Source organism: Hydractinia symbiolongicarpus, chromosome 5 (assembly GCF_029227915.1).
Source record: "Hydractinia symbiolongicarpus strain clone_291-10 chromosome 5, HSymV2.1, whole genome shotgun sequence".
NCBI lineage: Eukaryota > Metazoa > Cnidaria > Hydrozoa > Anthoathecata > Hydractiniidae > Hydractinia > Hydractinia symbiolongicarpus.
In genome coordinates, this window is record NC_079879.1 from 3,478,066 (window position 1) to 3,493,489 (window position 15,424).

The window sequence follows — 15,424 nt, forward strand, 5'->3', positions numbered from 1 at the left end:
TTTATGTGATAGGTTTTGTTTGGAGTAAGTTCAGAGAGTTACTTCCTTTGTTTACCAGAAGAGTCTTGTCAATTATGGTAAAAGGTAGGTTATATGAGGCCTGTGTAAAAGTGATATGTTGTACGGTAGTGAGACAAGGCAGTGAAGTATCAAGATCTTGACCGTTTAGAAAGGAATGATATGAGAATGGTTAGGTGGATGTGTAACGTCTAAGAGACAGAAAGAGTTCAGATGAGCTAAGAAGCAGGCTATGTATTCATAGCATTAAAAATGCAGATAAAATTATTAAGTTGGTTGGGACACTTGGAAGAATGGAGAGGGTACACTGAGAAAAACTTCGCAGGAGGTAATAAGGACAGACTTGATGCAGAGGAATTTAAATTTAGATCTGTCTAGATCAGATTGAAAAAGGGTCATTAATATACCCCGTTCAACTTATACTAGCACGGAGATTGGAGGTTAAGCTGAGAACAATGATGATGAAGATGATGATATGGAAGATAGTGAGTTGAAAACGCAACTATTGATGTCTGTCAGTGTAGATGGTCTTCCCCAGATGAATACAGATAAATAAATAATGCAGCTGTTTGTACGGCTAGAAAAGGGTTACTACCACCTTAAAGGTTTCGTGGATGGTTTAGTATAAGTCAGATTTAGCCAACAAACAGACAAAATACTGCTATTATTATAAAGACAACATAAATCAAACAGCTTACTCAATGCTATATGAGCTCCTTCTTCAGGTGGATAACCTCTCCTTGTTGTATTTATAACACCCAAACCGATAGAACTTAAAGTACTTTCCCTAAAATTAAATGGGTCATTCAAAGTAAGTAGTTAAGGAAAGGATCACATCCTAATATAGACATTACTAGATTTTTCTTCTTTCTCTAAAGCTGTTTTGTAATATAAATGCAAAATAAAAATTAACCGTGAAAGTTGCAAGACGTTTCTGTAACACATATATAGTGCACTTTCTGCAGCTGTTTTATACTTTGTGTTGTAGCGAGGGCCCACGGTATGAACAACGTATCTAAATATAAAATATACAAAAACATTAAATTAAACAGATGGATGAAAAAAATATTACTCAATAAACTTCTGAAAGTTCTAGATAAATAACTTTGAAAAAGAAACAAAATTATAACAGCAAAAGATAAAATGTCGTAAAGAATGTTTTCTTTCTTCTAGTACTAAGAGTGCGAGATATGCCTGCCTTATTTTTTTGAATAGCAATAAAGTGTGAGCGTTTGATAAATGAGGTAGTTTGACAACAGATTTTCACAACAATAAAAATCACAAGTAATCTTTTAAAGACCCTTGTAATGGCTACTATAAAGGATTCTTACCATGATGAAATTTAAAAATTAATGTATCAAAGCACAAAAGCATCCTTCTTAGGATGTGAGAAATACTTAAATTCAGTCAACCCCATTGAATTTATTGCCTCAAAAAAAGGCCTTTAAAAATTAGGTGCGTGCTTTTAAGAGAAACCTATTGTATTAATGTACACTAGAAATATGCACCTCAAAGTTCCTTAAGAAACCTAATTTTTAGAAGGCTTTAATGATTGAATTTCTTGCATGAGAAACTGTCTCCATGATGCTTATAAGAACATGTCAGTGTTATATAAGTCACTGGTGTGATATACAATTCCACTTAACAACCGTTACGCGATTGAAGGACATTATTGTGACTTACAGATGACCAATTTAACAAGGTTGACAATTTTCCACTATTCCCTTAACAAAGCACAACCAACAGGACTGTACAGATCAATCAGAATTGTCCCCAGTTGGCATTAATATCGAAATTGTGTGAGCAAATAAACATTTTTGCTCAGGGAAACCACGTAAGAAATGTACTGTTTGAAGTGTTATGGCTTTTCACTGAAATCTGTTTTTTAGCTAATTATTTTTCAATCGACAAAAGTTAAAATAAAGTTCCCTATCTCAAAAGGATCCCGAGGTTCTTTTACAAGTTAAACTTATCTGAAAGATTGGTATATGAGAAATTCTAAATGATATATTCACTTTTTGTTAAAACTTATTTGACTCCCGATATGGCTCTTTAATTTTTTTTTCGCTGGGCCGCCATGACTCTCTTCGACATTCTTTTTTGTTAAAAATTTTCATATTAGCTCCAGTCTTTAGTTGCAAGTGACCCTACTATGTATTTTGTAAGTAAAGCTTTAATTATTACTGACTGTTATAGCAAGTACAGATGCTTTCTTGTGGCAAAGTAAAATAAAGATTCTTTACAAACAATTATTTTTTTGTAATAAAAATAATTCTGCATAAAGTTCTTTACAAATGATTTTTTTTAAACAAATTAAAAATAAGTAATCAATCAAAAAATTAAATGTGCCTGATTTATATTTCAAAATAATTTTTTTGAGACAAGGGTTGTGAAATTTACCGACTGTCCAACATGCTGCACATATATGGAAAAAGTTAAAGAGGGGGTAGGGAAGGGCGAGGGGGGACTGAATCAGCCCCTTTAAAGCACGATTAGGGTTAAGGGAGGTTGCAGCTTTTGTAATTTGAGGCAGCTCTCAGCATTTGTTGACTTATAAAACAACGTATTTTTAAAACATACTTTTCGTAATTGTAAATAGGAAGTCCCTAAGACTTTGTGTGATAGCATGTGCGTAAAAAAGCTGAAGGTAATACAGGGAAAAAAGCAATTGTTTCTCCACAGTATTGTTTAGTTGGCTTCTACAACAACGCACAAACAATCTCTTAGCGACAATTAACATTTTTTAGCACTTCAGATAAATTATTAAAAACAGTTTTTCACCACTTGTGGATAAAATAAATAATTGCAGAAAAAATATATTTAATAAATTGCCGTTTTTCCTGCGTTAAAATTTAATATTTTCCATTTAATTTTTTTTTGCGTATAACTTTATAGTTTTTATATAAATACAATTATTAAATAAATATAACATTTTTCTTTATTTTTTGTGTTTTGTTGAGTTAAGTTACATCAGCTAAATTTTGCCAACCTGTTTAAGAAACTGCCAGAGCAATCTAATAAGTGCAAAAATTATTTGTCGATGCTAAATTTGCTTCTGTTCGACATTAATGTACCATGCATGCTTTGAAAGCTCTTATCATGGAAGTGCAGAGTAGTTGAAAACCAAAAGGCCTGGGGAAAAGGTTAGCATACTCTAAATATGAAACTGGTTACCCCACATTTTTGTATCTAAACAATCTTAGGATGAATCATGCAGTGCTCGTGTTTGCACTACATATCGCAAAAATATCATAAGAAACTTTAATTAGACAGTAATCTCTGTCTCTTACTGTATTGTGAAATGGATTGATGCAGCTTTTTTTTAATCTAACTGAGTAACTCATCCTGTCTCATTTTTAGATTTTTCTTTTATGTATAACAACTCCAGGGAAAAAGGTTGGCAATACTCATTTGAGCATCATACCCTGCCCAGGTCAACATGTCATAGATCTGTAAATTATATAACCTGTTTGTTGAAATAAATTCTTTCCAATTTGAAATATATCATGCTGAATTATTTTTTTTAAAAAAAAAACAAAAATCATTTGTACAGAGATTTATTTGAAAAATATGTTGCATTTTTTTAACTTTGTTTTACAAAGGCATATTAACGGTTTTTGGCTATGAAAGTCATTATTAAAGCGAATGAAAGTCATTAATTTGAGCGTAACATAAATATTCTGTAACAGGGTCATGTGCCACCAAAAAAAGACTGAAGCTACTCCAAAATTTTAACAAATATTTAAAAAATGGTATCTAAGGTTACATGAAATTTTAACAAAAAGTAAATATGTCATTGGGAATTTCTCATGAAAATCTTTCAGATAAGTCAAACTTGTAAAAGTATCTTTATAATCCCTTTAAAGAAATATTCTTATTTGCGATGTTACAAAACATTCACACAAAAACCAATTTCAACATATTCATACCTGGCAGGTAAGTTGTATCCCTTTGTCATTTTTGCTTCACCTGTTCGACAAGCTAAAAACAAAAAAAATTATAAGACATTAGATAAAAACAATAAATAAAATAGAATGAATAATTGCTACACAAGAAAATATCACAAAATAGTGGAACATATACACGGATTGTATAAGTGGTATTTAAATCAAAAATCATGGTAATTCCACAAAATAAATAAACTCCTAAAATCAGGAATTTAATTTAACAGGTATCATTAAAACAATAACAACACACAACATTTTCATTTCCAAATTTTTAACATCACCAAGAAATCGCTGCTATAAATGGCACTTGACTGCCTGCTTTTTTAAACGTCAATATTTGGAATTGCCAAGTGCCAAAATAAATTAGAAAGGTTATTACAACAATGATTTCTTAAAAATTACATAAACATTTTATTATCTGCTGTGGGATAAAATTTTGTTAAGGTAAACATTTTATAAGATATTCATTTGCCCACCCTCCACCCTTCTTCAAATAATTATTACCACCCTATGTCTGTCTTTCATTGCTAACTCCTTTTAAGCACCATCCTTTAATACACCCCACTACTCAGGATCCTTTAATACACCCCACTACTATTTAGGACTTGAGAAATTATAAAATCAAAATTGGAGCAAAAATAAACAATTAGTTGTGATTCAACAAGATTCACCAAACCAAACCCCTTTGTTGTAGTTACATGGGTATTATCTCACCTTTATAGTTATGCGACGAAAAAAACTAATTAATTTTATTTTATTAAGTACATATTGAAAGTAACAATACAGAAGCACTCACACTGCAATTCTTGTCTAACTTCTTCCCGAAGTAAAGGTCCAGCAACTTTGTGTATTCGCTCGCTTACAGGATTTTTGTCGTTTAATGCTTCATTTGTTGAATTAATTATTACATCACATTTCAATTTAGTAATATCTCCATCCCTTAAAAAACATTGAATTCATCTCACACAAAAAGCTACTAGAGTACATACATTTAGCTTTTTCTCGTCATTTCAGAAAGAAATACAGGAATTTTAAGCTTTGAAGGAATGGTTTTTTCTTTGTTTTTGAACAAAGTATGGCAATTTTAGGTTTTTTTAAAGTTGTTTTTTACATCGTGTTAGAAATATGCAATTTTTATGATTTGTAGATTGGTTTTCTCGTATTTTTAGAATATAGTATGACAGTTTTTAAGCTTATTAAGATGTTTTCTCCTCAATACAACTGTTCACGATTAAAACTTAGCCTTCTTATTTTCTTTCGTTAATCCCATGATGTTATCATAAATACAACGATGGGCTTCATGAAGTTTACATGAACTAATTAAAGTTTGTGTATAAGACAAACTATTCTTTTTAACATGAAAAAATAGCTTATGTGTTTAACAATTAGTTAACAATAACAATGAAAGTTCTGAGACTACTATTGTGTACATGTAAGGTTGCATTTTAGGGGCGCTGTACATTATCCTCACTACCAGTTAAAAATGAAAGAAATAAGTATATACATACAAAATCGGACATAACAATAGCAAAGAAGAGATAAATACAAAAAATGTTCTGTGCACTCTAAAACACCTACCACAGACTAACTCTTTCATTTATTTCTTGATTTACCGGAAAAGGACTATCTCGCTCTTCAAAAAGTTCAGGACATCTTGAGGGTGCTGTGTTGGACCAACGGGGTAAACAGTCAGCTTCAGTGATGCCAGACAATAATCCCAGGGGGTCCATTTTGTGTGTATTTTACTAAATACATAAAAATAATAATTAGTGCTTAAAGTAATGTTTTTAAACATGATGATCAAAAACTGTCGCTTTCAAAATTATTGATCTTTATACAGCAAAACAAAGTGCAGGGTTCGAATTAGCAGTTCGCAATTTAAGAATGAAAAGCGGCGATATAAATGCTTTTTTAGATTGCGTTTTAAAAAATTAAGAACAAAGAACAGCGATAAAAAAGCTTTGTTAGATCGAATTTTAAAAGTTTAAGAACGAAAAGTGGCAATATACAGTACAGTCTGAGTGTAATCTACCGCGGACGTGAAACTTGTATGAATAGTTCACAGAAAAACGGCGATAGAAATGTTTTTTAAGATTGCATTTTAAAAGTTTATAAACGAAAAGCGACAATAGAAAGGTTTTTTAAAAGTTTAAAAACAAAAAGCGGCGATAGAAATGTTTTCTAAGATCACATTTTAAAAGTTTATAAACGAAAACAGCGATAGAAATGTTTTTATTTATTTCAATAAAAAGTATGCGGAAGGATTATTTTACGTTGTTTGTTAAGAAGGAAATGTTTTCAGTGAGAAATGTAGATATCGTATTTATTTCAGAATACACACCATTTGTTTTACAAAATTAAACCGTAGTTGTATTCTTTCAATAAAAAACGCGCTAGTCACTTAATAGTTGTGAACAATGATTCTCATGTTTCTTAAATTAAACGCGCTGGAATCTTTTTAAGTAATTAAATTAATAATACATTCTCGCGCAATGTATTATAAAACTTCGCGAAAGATTTTTATTATTTAATTACTTCATGCTAATACTTAAGGGAATACCTTATCAATACATTTACACAATGCATCTCGCTATTGCAAGAAATATAATGGCTCCGATATTTCTTCGCAAGCGCATTGTTTTTTAACTCGCAAATATAAACTCACAAAACCCTTAAGGGATTTAATTATAACGAAAGACAAACGACTGCCGTTTTCCACGCAAAGGTGTGATATTAGCGCATAGGCGGTAGATTACATTCAGGCTGTACTGTAAATGCTTTTTTATATTGCGTTTTAAAAAATTAAGAACGAAAAAGGGCGATAAAAATGCCTTTTAGATTGTGGCTTAAAAATTTAACACAAAGTGTGATTTAAAAGGAACTCGCTATCCTATGGTGTTTTTAAATAAAAACAATTATTTTTGCAAGTTTTGCATGCTTACATTTGGACAGCACTGTAAACAGCATTTTACTACAAGACTCATGTTTGAAAAAAACATATTTTTTGTGAAAACAACTTTAATCAGTATACTGTATTTAACTTGCAGCGTAATGTTCACGAAAACTAGTTAAGAACCTCTGAAACAATAATTACATTTTGAATAATTTCTTACAGCATGCTAAAAAAAACTTATTTCATTTTTGCAACATTATTTTGGCTATTGGAGACAAGAAAGTTAAAACTTAGAGAATTGCTAGTTCGGACACTCAGTCCCCGTGTTTTGGGTTCACCACTTTAAATGTCCCCCACTTGTCTCTGACAAAAAAAAATAATAACAGAGGAAAAAGTAAAGCTCACAGGTCACAAAAATACAAATTCAAGAAAACCCAAAAGTAAATCGCATCAACGTGTGACAAATCCATAAACGAACTTTCAAATTTACTCCAAAACATCAGTGTTGATGATTTAGATATGGCAAACAATAGAATTGTCGAAATTAATGCTTTACTTGCCGACATAAACGATTTTGTTGATGAGAATGAAATCAACTCATTTGCCGCTGTTATTTCAGATATTGATGTTTGTGTAGAAAAAATCGAGATTAAAAGGTCAAATTTGCGTTCGCTTTCTAATCAAATCAAATTAAATATTGGTGAAACTAAATTCAAAGCAGAATTTGACAAAAACGTTGAAATGTCTTTTGCTAACATCAACACTTATATCAAGTCTGCCAAAGATCTGAGAAAATCAATTAGAGCAAAAGAGGAAGCGGATTTTACCAATAAAAAAATTTCAAACGAAAAACATCATTTTGAAATTACAAAACAAAAAATTGAAACTACTGGTTTTGTCATCAATGAAATTTTTCGCATAATAAATGAACTTTCAAAAGATTTTCAAGTCAACAACGACACATCAAACAATGAAATAGTTAAAAAGGAATAAATTTACAACTTAAACTTTGTCAATGTGAAAAATTAGCAAAGAAAATCCAGTGTTTGTCAGACACTGTGCCGCCTAAATATCCAGATAAGGAAAGTGTTTTGCAAACGATAATAGAACCTTATGAAAATTAAATTTTCAAAAGAAGGAATATGTCGAAAATCTTAAAACTGAAATTCAAACCAGGGAGTTATCCAAAGAGAAATTGTTTAGTTCATCAAATCTTAAAATAAAATTAGAGAAATTCAGAGGTTATGAATCAAAGCTTGATATTTATTCATTTCAATCCATGTTTGAGAAGCTTTATTCAAAAACAACACCTTCAAAATTGTTACCAGACTTACTTGAAAATAATCATCTTGACGAACCTGCACTGTCTTTAGTGAAAGGTCTTGAAAATATTGAGGAAATTTGGATTAGATTAAAAAGGGCATTTGCTGATTCTAAAAAATGCTTCAAAAGATGTTAAGAAATTTGGTCCTCTATGGAAATTAAAAAGTCCTGATACTTTGCAACACGGTTTATCAAAACTTATTACATTAGTCCAGGATATTTTTTCTCTGTCCAAAGTTCATAACATTCAAAATAGGCCTTATTTTGGTGATGGTTTGAATATGATTTACCATATTATGGGAGATGCGAGAGTTACTAGGTGGTTGTCTTCTATCTACAAGGAAAATTTACATGAACCTGAAAAGTGGGGGAGATTGATTTTATTTCTTGAGAAGGAATTAAGGATACAACAAGAGAAGGCTTTGGTTACAAGAGATTGGTACAAAAGTTACCATATAAATGATAGGCAAAGCGATGAAGACCCCAATGTCACATCTGTAATGAATCTTCTAGTACTCATATTGCAACCAATGGTCCAAATGGTACTAAAATTATTCAGTACTTTGCATGTCAAAGGTTTGCTGAAATAACTCCCGCAGAGAGATTCAACACTATTAAGTCTAAAGGTTTATGTATTCAATGTCTTTTTCCAGGAGCATTACAGTCAACAGGTAAACATTCACAAGGAAAGTGTCGACGCGATTTCGTATGTCCTCATTCTCAAAAACGACAAATACAAGGTGAAGAAACACGTTTTAGTATGTCAAGATCGCTGTGAAATCAAGATGCTCTTCAAAAGTACAAAGACAGATGCAACCTTAGACAAAGAGTACCTTTGCCTGAATTCGCAGAGAACATCAAGCTGTCATTTCATACCCAATCAGCTTATGTATCACTAAAAGGTAATGCGATATCCAACTCTGAAGATATCACTGAACATGCGATCTACATACTCCAAACAATCAAGGTACAAAGTGAGACGTACACCATATTCTTTGATAATGGATGTGGAGATTTCGTATGCAGACGTGAAGCAACTAAAAGAATAAATGGCACTCAAGAAAGAGCTGGTCCAGTTACACTTGAGGAGTTGGCAATTTAAAAACTGAATCACCACATGGAAGACATACAGTCATGACAGGAGTTTGCATAGACCGTATCACAAGTGATTTTCCCTTGTATCCTCTGAGAGGGAAAGTATCAGATGACATTCAAAACCATTATCGCAATCATGGAGGTATAATAGAAGATCTACCACAGTTACCAGAGTCCGTAGGAGGTCAAACCGACTTTATGATTGGAATCAAGTACCTGCGATATTATCCCGAAATAGTATTTCAGTTGCCTTCAGGTTTGATAATATATCAATCCCCCTTTTTGAATGCATCTGGTGGCACAGGAGTAGGAGGACCACATTCTGTGTTTACAGAAATAGACAAAATTCATCACCATAATCGATCCAATATCAGCCAACAATCCTACCTTAGCCAGCAATATAGTCTATATAAAATGGGCTATCAAGTCAACCCAGATGTAGGAATTCTAAAAGACAGTCATCAATTTGTACACCAGCTGTCAGTAGAAAATCATGAAGGTCCCAACACTTACATCGTCCGGAAAAAGAAAATATTCGATCAGGTAGAAGAAGTTGGTTCAGAAATCAAATATAGATGTGTTGATTGTAGATCATGTTAGAAATGCAAAAATGGGGAGAAAATTGAAATTCTAAGCTTAAAGGAAGAAGTGGAACAAGAATTAATAGATCGATCGGTTTCAGTAGATGAATCAAGTAACCTCACAATTGCCAGACTACCATTCATTCATAACCCTGCAGTGAAACTTGCTCCAAACAAGAAAAAAGCATTGAAAGTTCACTACAGTCAACTCAGAAAACTTATAAGGAAGATGTGATCAATTCAGAAAAGAAAATGCAATCACTTGGATTTGTGGAGTTTGTGCACAACCTTACACCGACACAACAACAGTCATTAAAACACCATCAACTCCAAAACTTCATTCCCTGGCGTGCTGTATGGGGAAAATCATTTACAACACCATGTTGACTTGTGTTTGACGCGTCGCAAGCCACTGACAGTGGAACAAGTTTAAATGACATACTTGCTAAAGGTACCAACTGTAAATAGTGTACATATGATTGAGTTGATTTACAGAAAATGAAAAAGACTAATAAAAATGAGAATTTGTGTCTTCTCATTTTTATTAGGCTTTTTCATTTTCTGTAAATCAACTCAATCATATGTACACTATTTACAAACTTCTTCACTTTCTCAGCTTACAGCCGAGCCTATGCAATTGCTTGCAAAAGTCGACTTGACGAAGCTCCATTCTTGTCATTGGATCTGCCATTTGGTCTTTTGTTGTTATTCAACTAAGTTTTGAAATTTCTTTCTTTTCTATCATTTCTTTCAAGATGGCAATGCCGACTCTTAATCTTCTGTCCAAAATACCTTTACTGGAATGTGCAGCATCTACCAAAGACTTGCAATCCGTATAACATTCCATCGCAATCTGGAGTTCCTACGTAACAAAGATAAGTCAATTACCATCCCCTTAGCTTGGCAGTCAAAAAGAGTTAGACGAGTTGTCAAAAGTGCACTATCAGCAGAAACGTTAGCTCTTATAGAAGCTGCAGAATCGTCATACTGGTTATCGAGCATTATTCTGTGACTCTGTGACATGATTAAGTTCATTATCACTCAATGTCTCTAAATATTCTTTCAGCCAACTTTCTCCACAAAAAGTTTTTGAACAGCCTGAATCCAGAACAGCAGCGCTCAATGTTTCACCCATAAATACATCCATAACCTCTGTACACAATGTTACTTTCACTTCCTCTTTCTTTTTCTTTCTATTTTCGTATGAGTCTGGGCAATCTCTTTGCCAATGAAACACAGATCCATCTCGATACTTCTCCATTCATATCCACAGGATTTCTTTGACGATTATCTTTACTATTTCTGTCAGCAGTAGGTCTTGTGTAGTTGGTTGCACCTCTAAAGTATCTTCTTCTTCCTCTTAAATACTGATGACTGCCATGATAAGTCGGTTCTAACTTAATATCATTTACATTGACTCTATCTTGTTGAACTGTATCACCAAAGATCCTCTTCAGTTGATTTTTCATTTCGGAAAATGTGAGTTCAGTAATAGTTGCTTTTACCAGTCGTTCTTGTTGCTCTGCAATGGAAAGTAAAACTGCTAGTCAAGTAGTAGCGAAAAATTTAAATGCTATGCATGCAGCAAGACGGGCATATATTGAAAACGAGTCATCAGAAAAGATACGACGAGCTTTGAGACATCAAATTAGACCTTCTGGAAATGTGAAATACATGAATGGCGATAAAGTCTATTATCGGAGAAAAGACGACAAACATTGGCATGGCCCAGGTACAGTTATATAGGTTTTGAAAGTCAGTAAGTTTAGGTAAAACATGGAAGTCGATACATTCGTGTGCATCCATGTAATTTAATGCATGAGAAAGGTCAAGAGAGAATAGCTTCTGATGACACACCGAAACCTGAAACAAACACAGAACAGTTTATGAAACATCTTGCACTAGAAAATGATGTATACAGTGAAAATGATGAGGATGATGTAGATGCTGTTACACTAGAAGAGGACAATGTATACTTTGAAGATACTGAAAATACTATTGAAGAAGAAGAAATGCGGTGAAATGATGATGACTTTAATAGTATAAATCCTATTGATGAAGTTAGCAAATTAGAAAATGTGGAACACAATAAAGATGTAAGCGAACAGCGGAATGTCAATGCTAGCAATAAAAATGATGATGGTGAAAATGATGTTGTTAAATTAAAACCAAAGATGGAAATGAAATGAGATCTATTAAACAAATGAAATTGCCAGCCAGAATTGGAGATACTAATATCAATATTGTAACAGATGTTGTGAAAGGATTTGCCACTACTTTTTAGTAAAGATGCCATGAAAAAAGCAGGCACAAAAATTAATTTTTCAAAGGACACAATAGAAATTCTGGGAATGAAGCAAAAGGTGTTTCTCACATCCTCAGGACACTATTGTATCCCTTTAGGCAAAAGAAAATTTGAATTTGATGATATTTCAAGTGTGGATGTGGAAGAAATACAGTCCAGTCCAGATGTAAGCGTACACGTACGCTCAACTTGCAAAAATAATTGCTTTTATTCAAAAAAACAATAGGATAGCAAGTTCCTTTCAAATTGCGCGAAAATAATTGCTTCGTGTTAAAAACAAAAGCATAGCAAGAAACATTGTTTAAAAACAATAGTCTGCGTGAGAAAAGATTAAACGCGAAGGCCATTGAATTTTTATTTTTTTTAACAACAAAACTAATTATAGTAACGCGATTTTAATCTAGATATATTTAAAAAAACACAAGCTCTTTTAAAAAACAACAAATCCAATGATCTAAATATTTAAAAAACAACTAATGCTACTTTTAAAACTTTTAGTAATATTTCTTTATTGTCAAAACGTATTTTTTAACATGTGAAACTTTTAAAAGTTCTTTTTATAAAAAGCAATGTTTAGCAACGCAAACGGGAAAACCCTATGTTCGGGACCTTTACCTTCGCGATTAGATTTCGAAAACAAATTAAATTTTTATACCGAAGAAAGAAAAAATTGTTTTTTCTATCAAACAATGGCTCGCCGTGTTACATTGATAGAGTTGATAACATTTTAAATACTTAAAACACTATTTAACAAAGCTTTCCTATCACCGTTCTTCTTTCTTTAACTTTTTAAAAAATCAAAAAAAAAATTTCTATCGCCGTTTTTCGTTTTTACACTTTTAAAATGCTATCTAAAAACACATTTCTATCGCTGTTTTTTGTTTTTAAACGTTTAAAATGCTATCTAAAAAACATTTCTATAGCCGTTTTTCGTTCTTACACTTCTAAAACACGATCTAAAATAGCTTTTCTATCAAAATTAAAGTTTCAATCTTTGTTAAAATATAATAATTTCTATCGCTTTAAAGCTTTATTTAACCCCTGCAACCAACAATGCCTTCTCGCTAGTTTATTTAGTTTCCACGCAAAACTTTTGTTTGATAAAAATATTAAACAATGGCTCTTCGTGTCACATTGATAGAGTTGATAACGTTTGCAATTATACTATTGGGAATAGTTATGTTACACTATTAACAATAGTTACGCGCAGTTATAATAAGCTATTTTTTCTTCAATAATCTTTTGTTTATTACACGCAAGTTAATGGCTTACAAGACTCGCAAGATAATTAATAAGAACAAAAGACAAACAACTACCTCCTCCGAGAAAAAGGTGTGAAACTTAAGTGTATGCGTACGCTTACATCTGGACTGTACTGTATACTTGTTTTCACGGGTGTAAGAAAAATATCTGACGAGTTAATATCCAGGTACGAATTGTCAAATTACTGGACTTGTTTACAGATTTAACAGTAACTGTAAAAATAAATCTTTTATTACAAAATCAAATAAGTCCATCTCTTAAGTGGGAACAATTATCTTGTCCAGTGATGACTTGAAGGCTGCCAGAGAGTACTTTTGGAAAAAAGGAACCGCTGAAGTTAAGAAATTCGCAAGAAAGGATGCTTATGCTAAAATATCAAAAGAAAACAACAACATACTGTAATTTACAGGACGTATTCTACCAGATCAGAAGTTCACTAACATGAGCACTATGACAGATGTTATGTTAGATTTGACAAGTTCCACATTTTTTGTACCAATTGTTGATAAGTATTCACCTATTGCTTATAGCATAATCAATGAGGTTCATTGGTGTTGCTAAGCATTCCGGTATCGAAACCGATCATCGATACGTCATGAAGCAAGTGCACATAATCGAAGGTAGAGGACAAGTAAAAGTTATCAGAAAAAATTGTGAAAGATGTCGATATCTACTTAAACGTACCATCGAAGTTGCTATGGGACTGATCTCCAATCACAATCTCAACATCGATCCTGCATTTTACATGTGTCAATTCGATCTAGCTGGCCCATTCTTGTCATATTCCCCAGACAACAAGAGAGCTACTGTAAAAATTTAGTACTTGGTGTTTTGTTGTACCACAACATCAACCATAAAAATAAAAGTCATGGCAGATTACAGCACCTCAGGTTTCATCCAAGCGTTTATTCAGTTTTCATGTGAGGTTGGATATCCAAAAGCCCTTTTACCAGAGGAATGAAGCCCATTAGTGAGTGGATGCAAAAACATGAAAATCACGTTTATGGATTTAAAGGGTAGACTTCACAAAGAAATGGGAATTAAATTCGAGACATGCCTTGTTGGGGGACACTTTATGCATGGTAAAGTGGAAAGAAAAATTAAACAAGTTAAAGAATCTATATTAAAATCAAATTCAAATAAGAGACTTTCTATACTACAATGGGAGACTCTGTGTACAGAAATAGCCAATTGTATTAATGATCTCCCATTAGCTATTTGAGATGTCACAGCTGATTTTGAAAATGCTGATCTAATAACACCTAATCGTTTACGCCTCACCAGTTGGTCCTATTGCCTCAACTGATAAGCCTTGGAAATTTAATGATCAAAACCGTAGGATATTCAATGCATGGTTCGAAGATGAGATGTGCATATTTTACATGGCTAGCCTCACAAATATCGAGGGATATACCCTGTCTATTATTTCCAGGAGGGGCCATGGCTTAGATGGAGAGTCCTAGAGTATTTAATGCTCATTTTGAGCGACGCAGACCCAATTAGGGCCCGCGCTCTACTAGACAACTCCCAGCAACATCCAACAGCCCACACAGTGTGCCATCTTCCCAATTTCCCTCACATGGCTTGGGTTAACCCGGGGCTATGGTAACATTCACTCGCCCATGTTGAATCGCCGTCAAGAGGAATCGAACCCCTGTCTCCCGCACAGAGTACGAGAGCTATAACCACTAATCTACGGCGCCATAAAATTTGAATGTTGGTTAATAACCCAATGTACCTAAACTAATGAAACAACCAAAATGGTTTCGAAATGATCTTAATATCAAAATTGGCAACATTGTCATATTCCTAAAAGCAGAAAATTTGTCAGGACAATATATGTATGGTTTATTAGTTGATGTTGAATTTGGAAAGGGTATAAGAACAGCTGTTGTTAGATATGGAAACTCAAGCGAATCGACTAATCGAGTAACAAGACGAGCTGTCAGAGAATTAATCGTTATTCATCACGTTGACGAATTGGATATACAAACTGAAT

The 15,424-nt window shown here is 32.9% G+C and overlaps 1 protein-coding gene across 1 annotated transcript in view; it reads right to left on the reverse strand.

The window, feature by feature from the left end:
• The window catches only part of LOC130644232 (protein GDAP2 homolog), a 32,058-nt gene that overhangs the window by 13,529 nt on the left and 3,105 nt on the right, over positions 1-15,424 (reverse strand). The window contains exons 2-6 of the mRNA XM_057449753.1: positions 5,544-5,710; positions 4,762-4,904; positions 3,948-3,999; positions 932-1,033; positions 717-805 (exon numbers count right to left, since the gene is read on the reverse strand). Coding sequence (XP_057305736.1) covers positions 717-805; positions 932-1,033; positions 3,948-3,999; positions 4,762-4,904; positions 5,544-5,695 — 538 coding nt within the window. The 5' untranslated portion in view covers positions 5,696-5,710. The remainder of the gene's footprint in view (positions 1-716; positions 806-931; positions 1,034-3,947; positions 4,000-4,761; positions 4,905-5,543; positions 5,711-15,424) is intronic.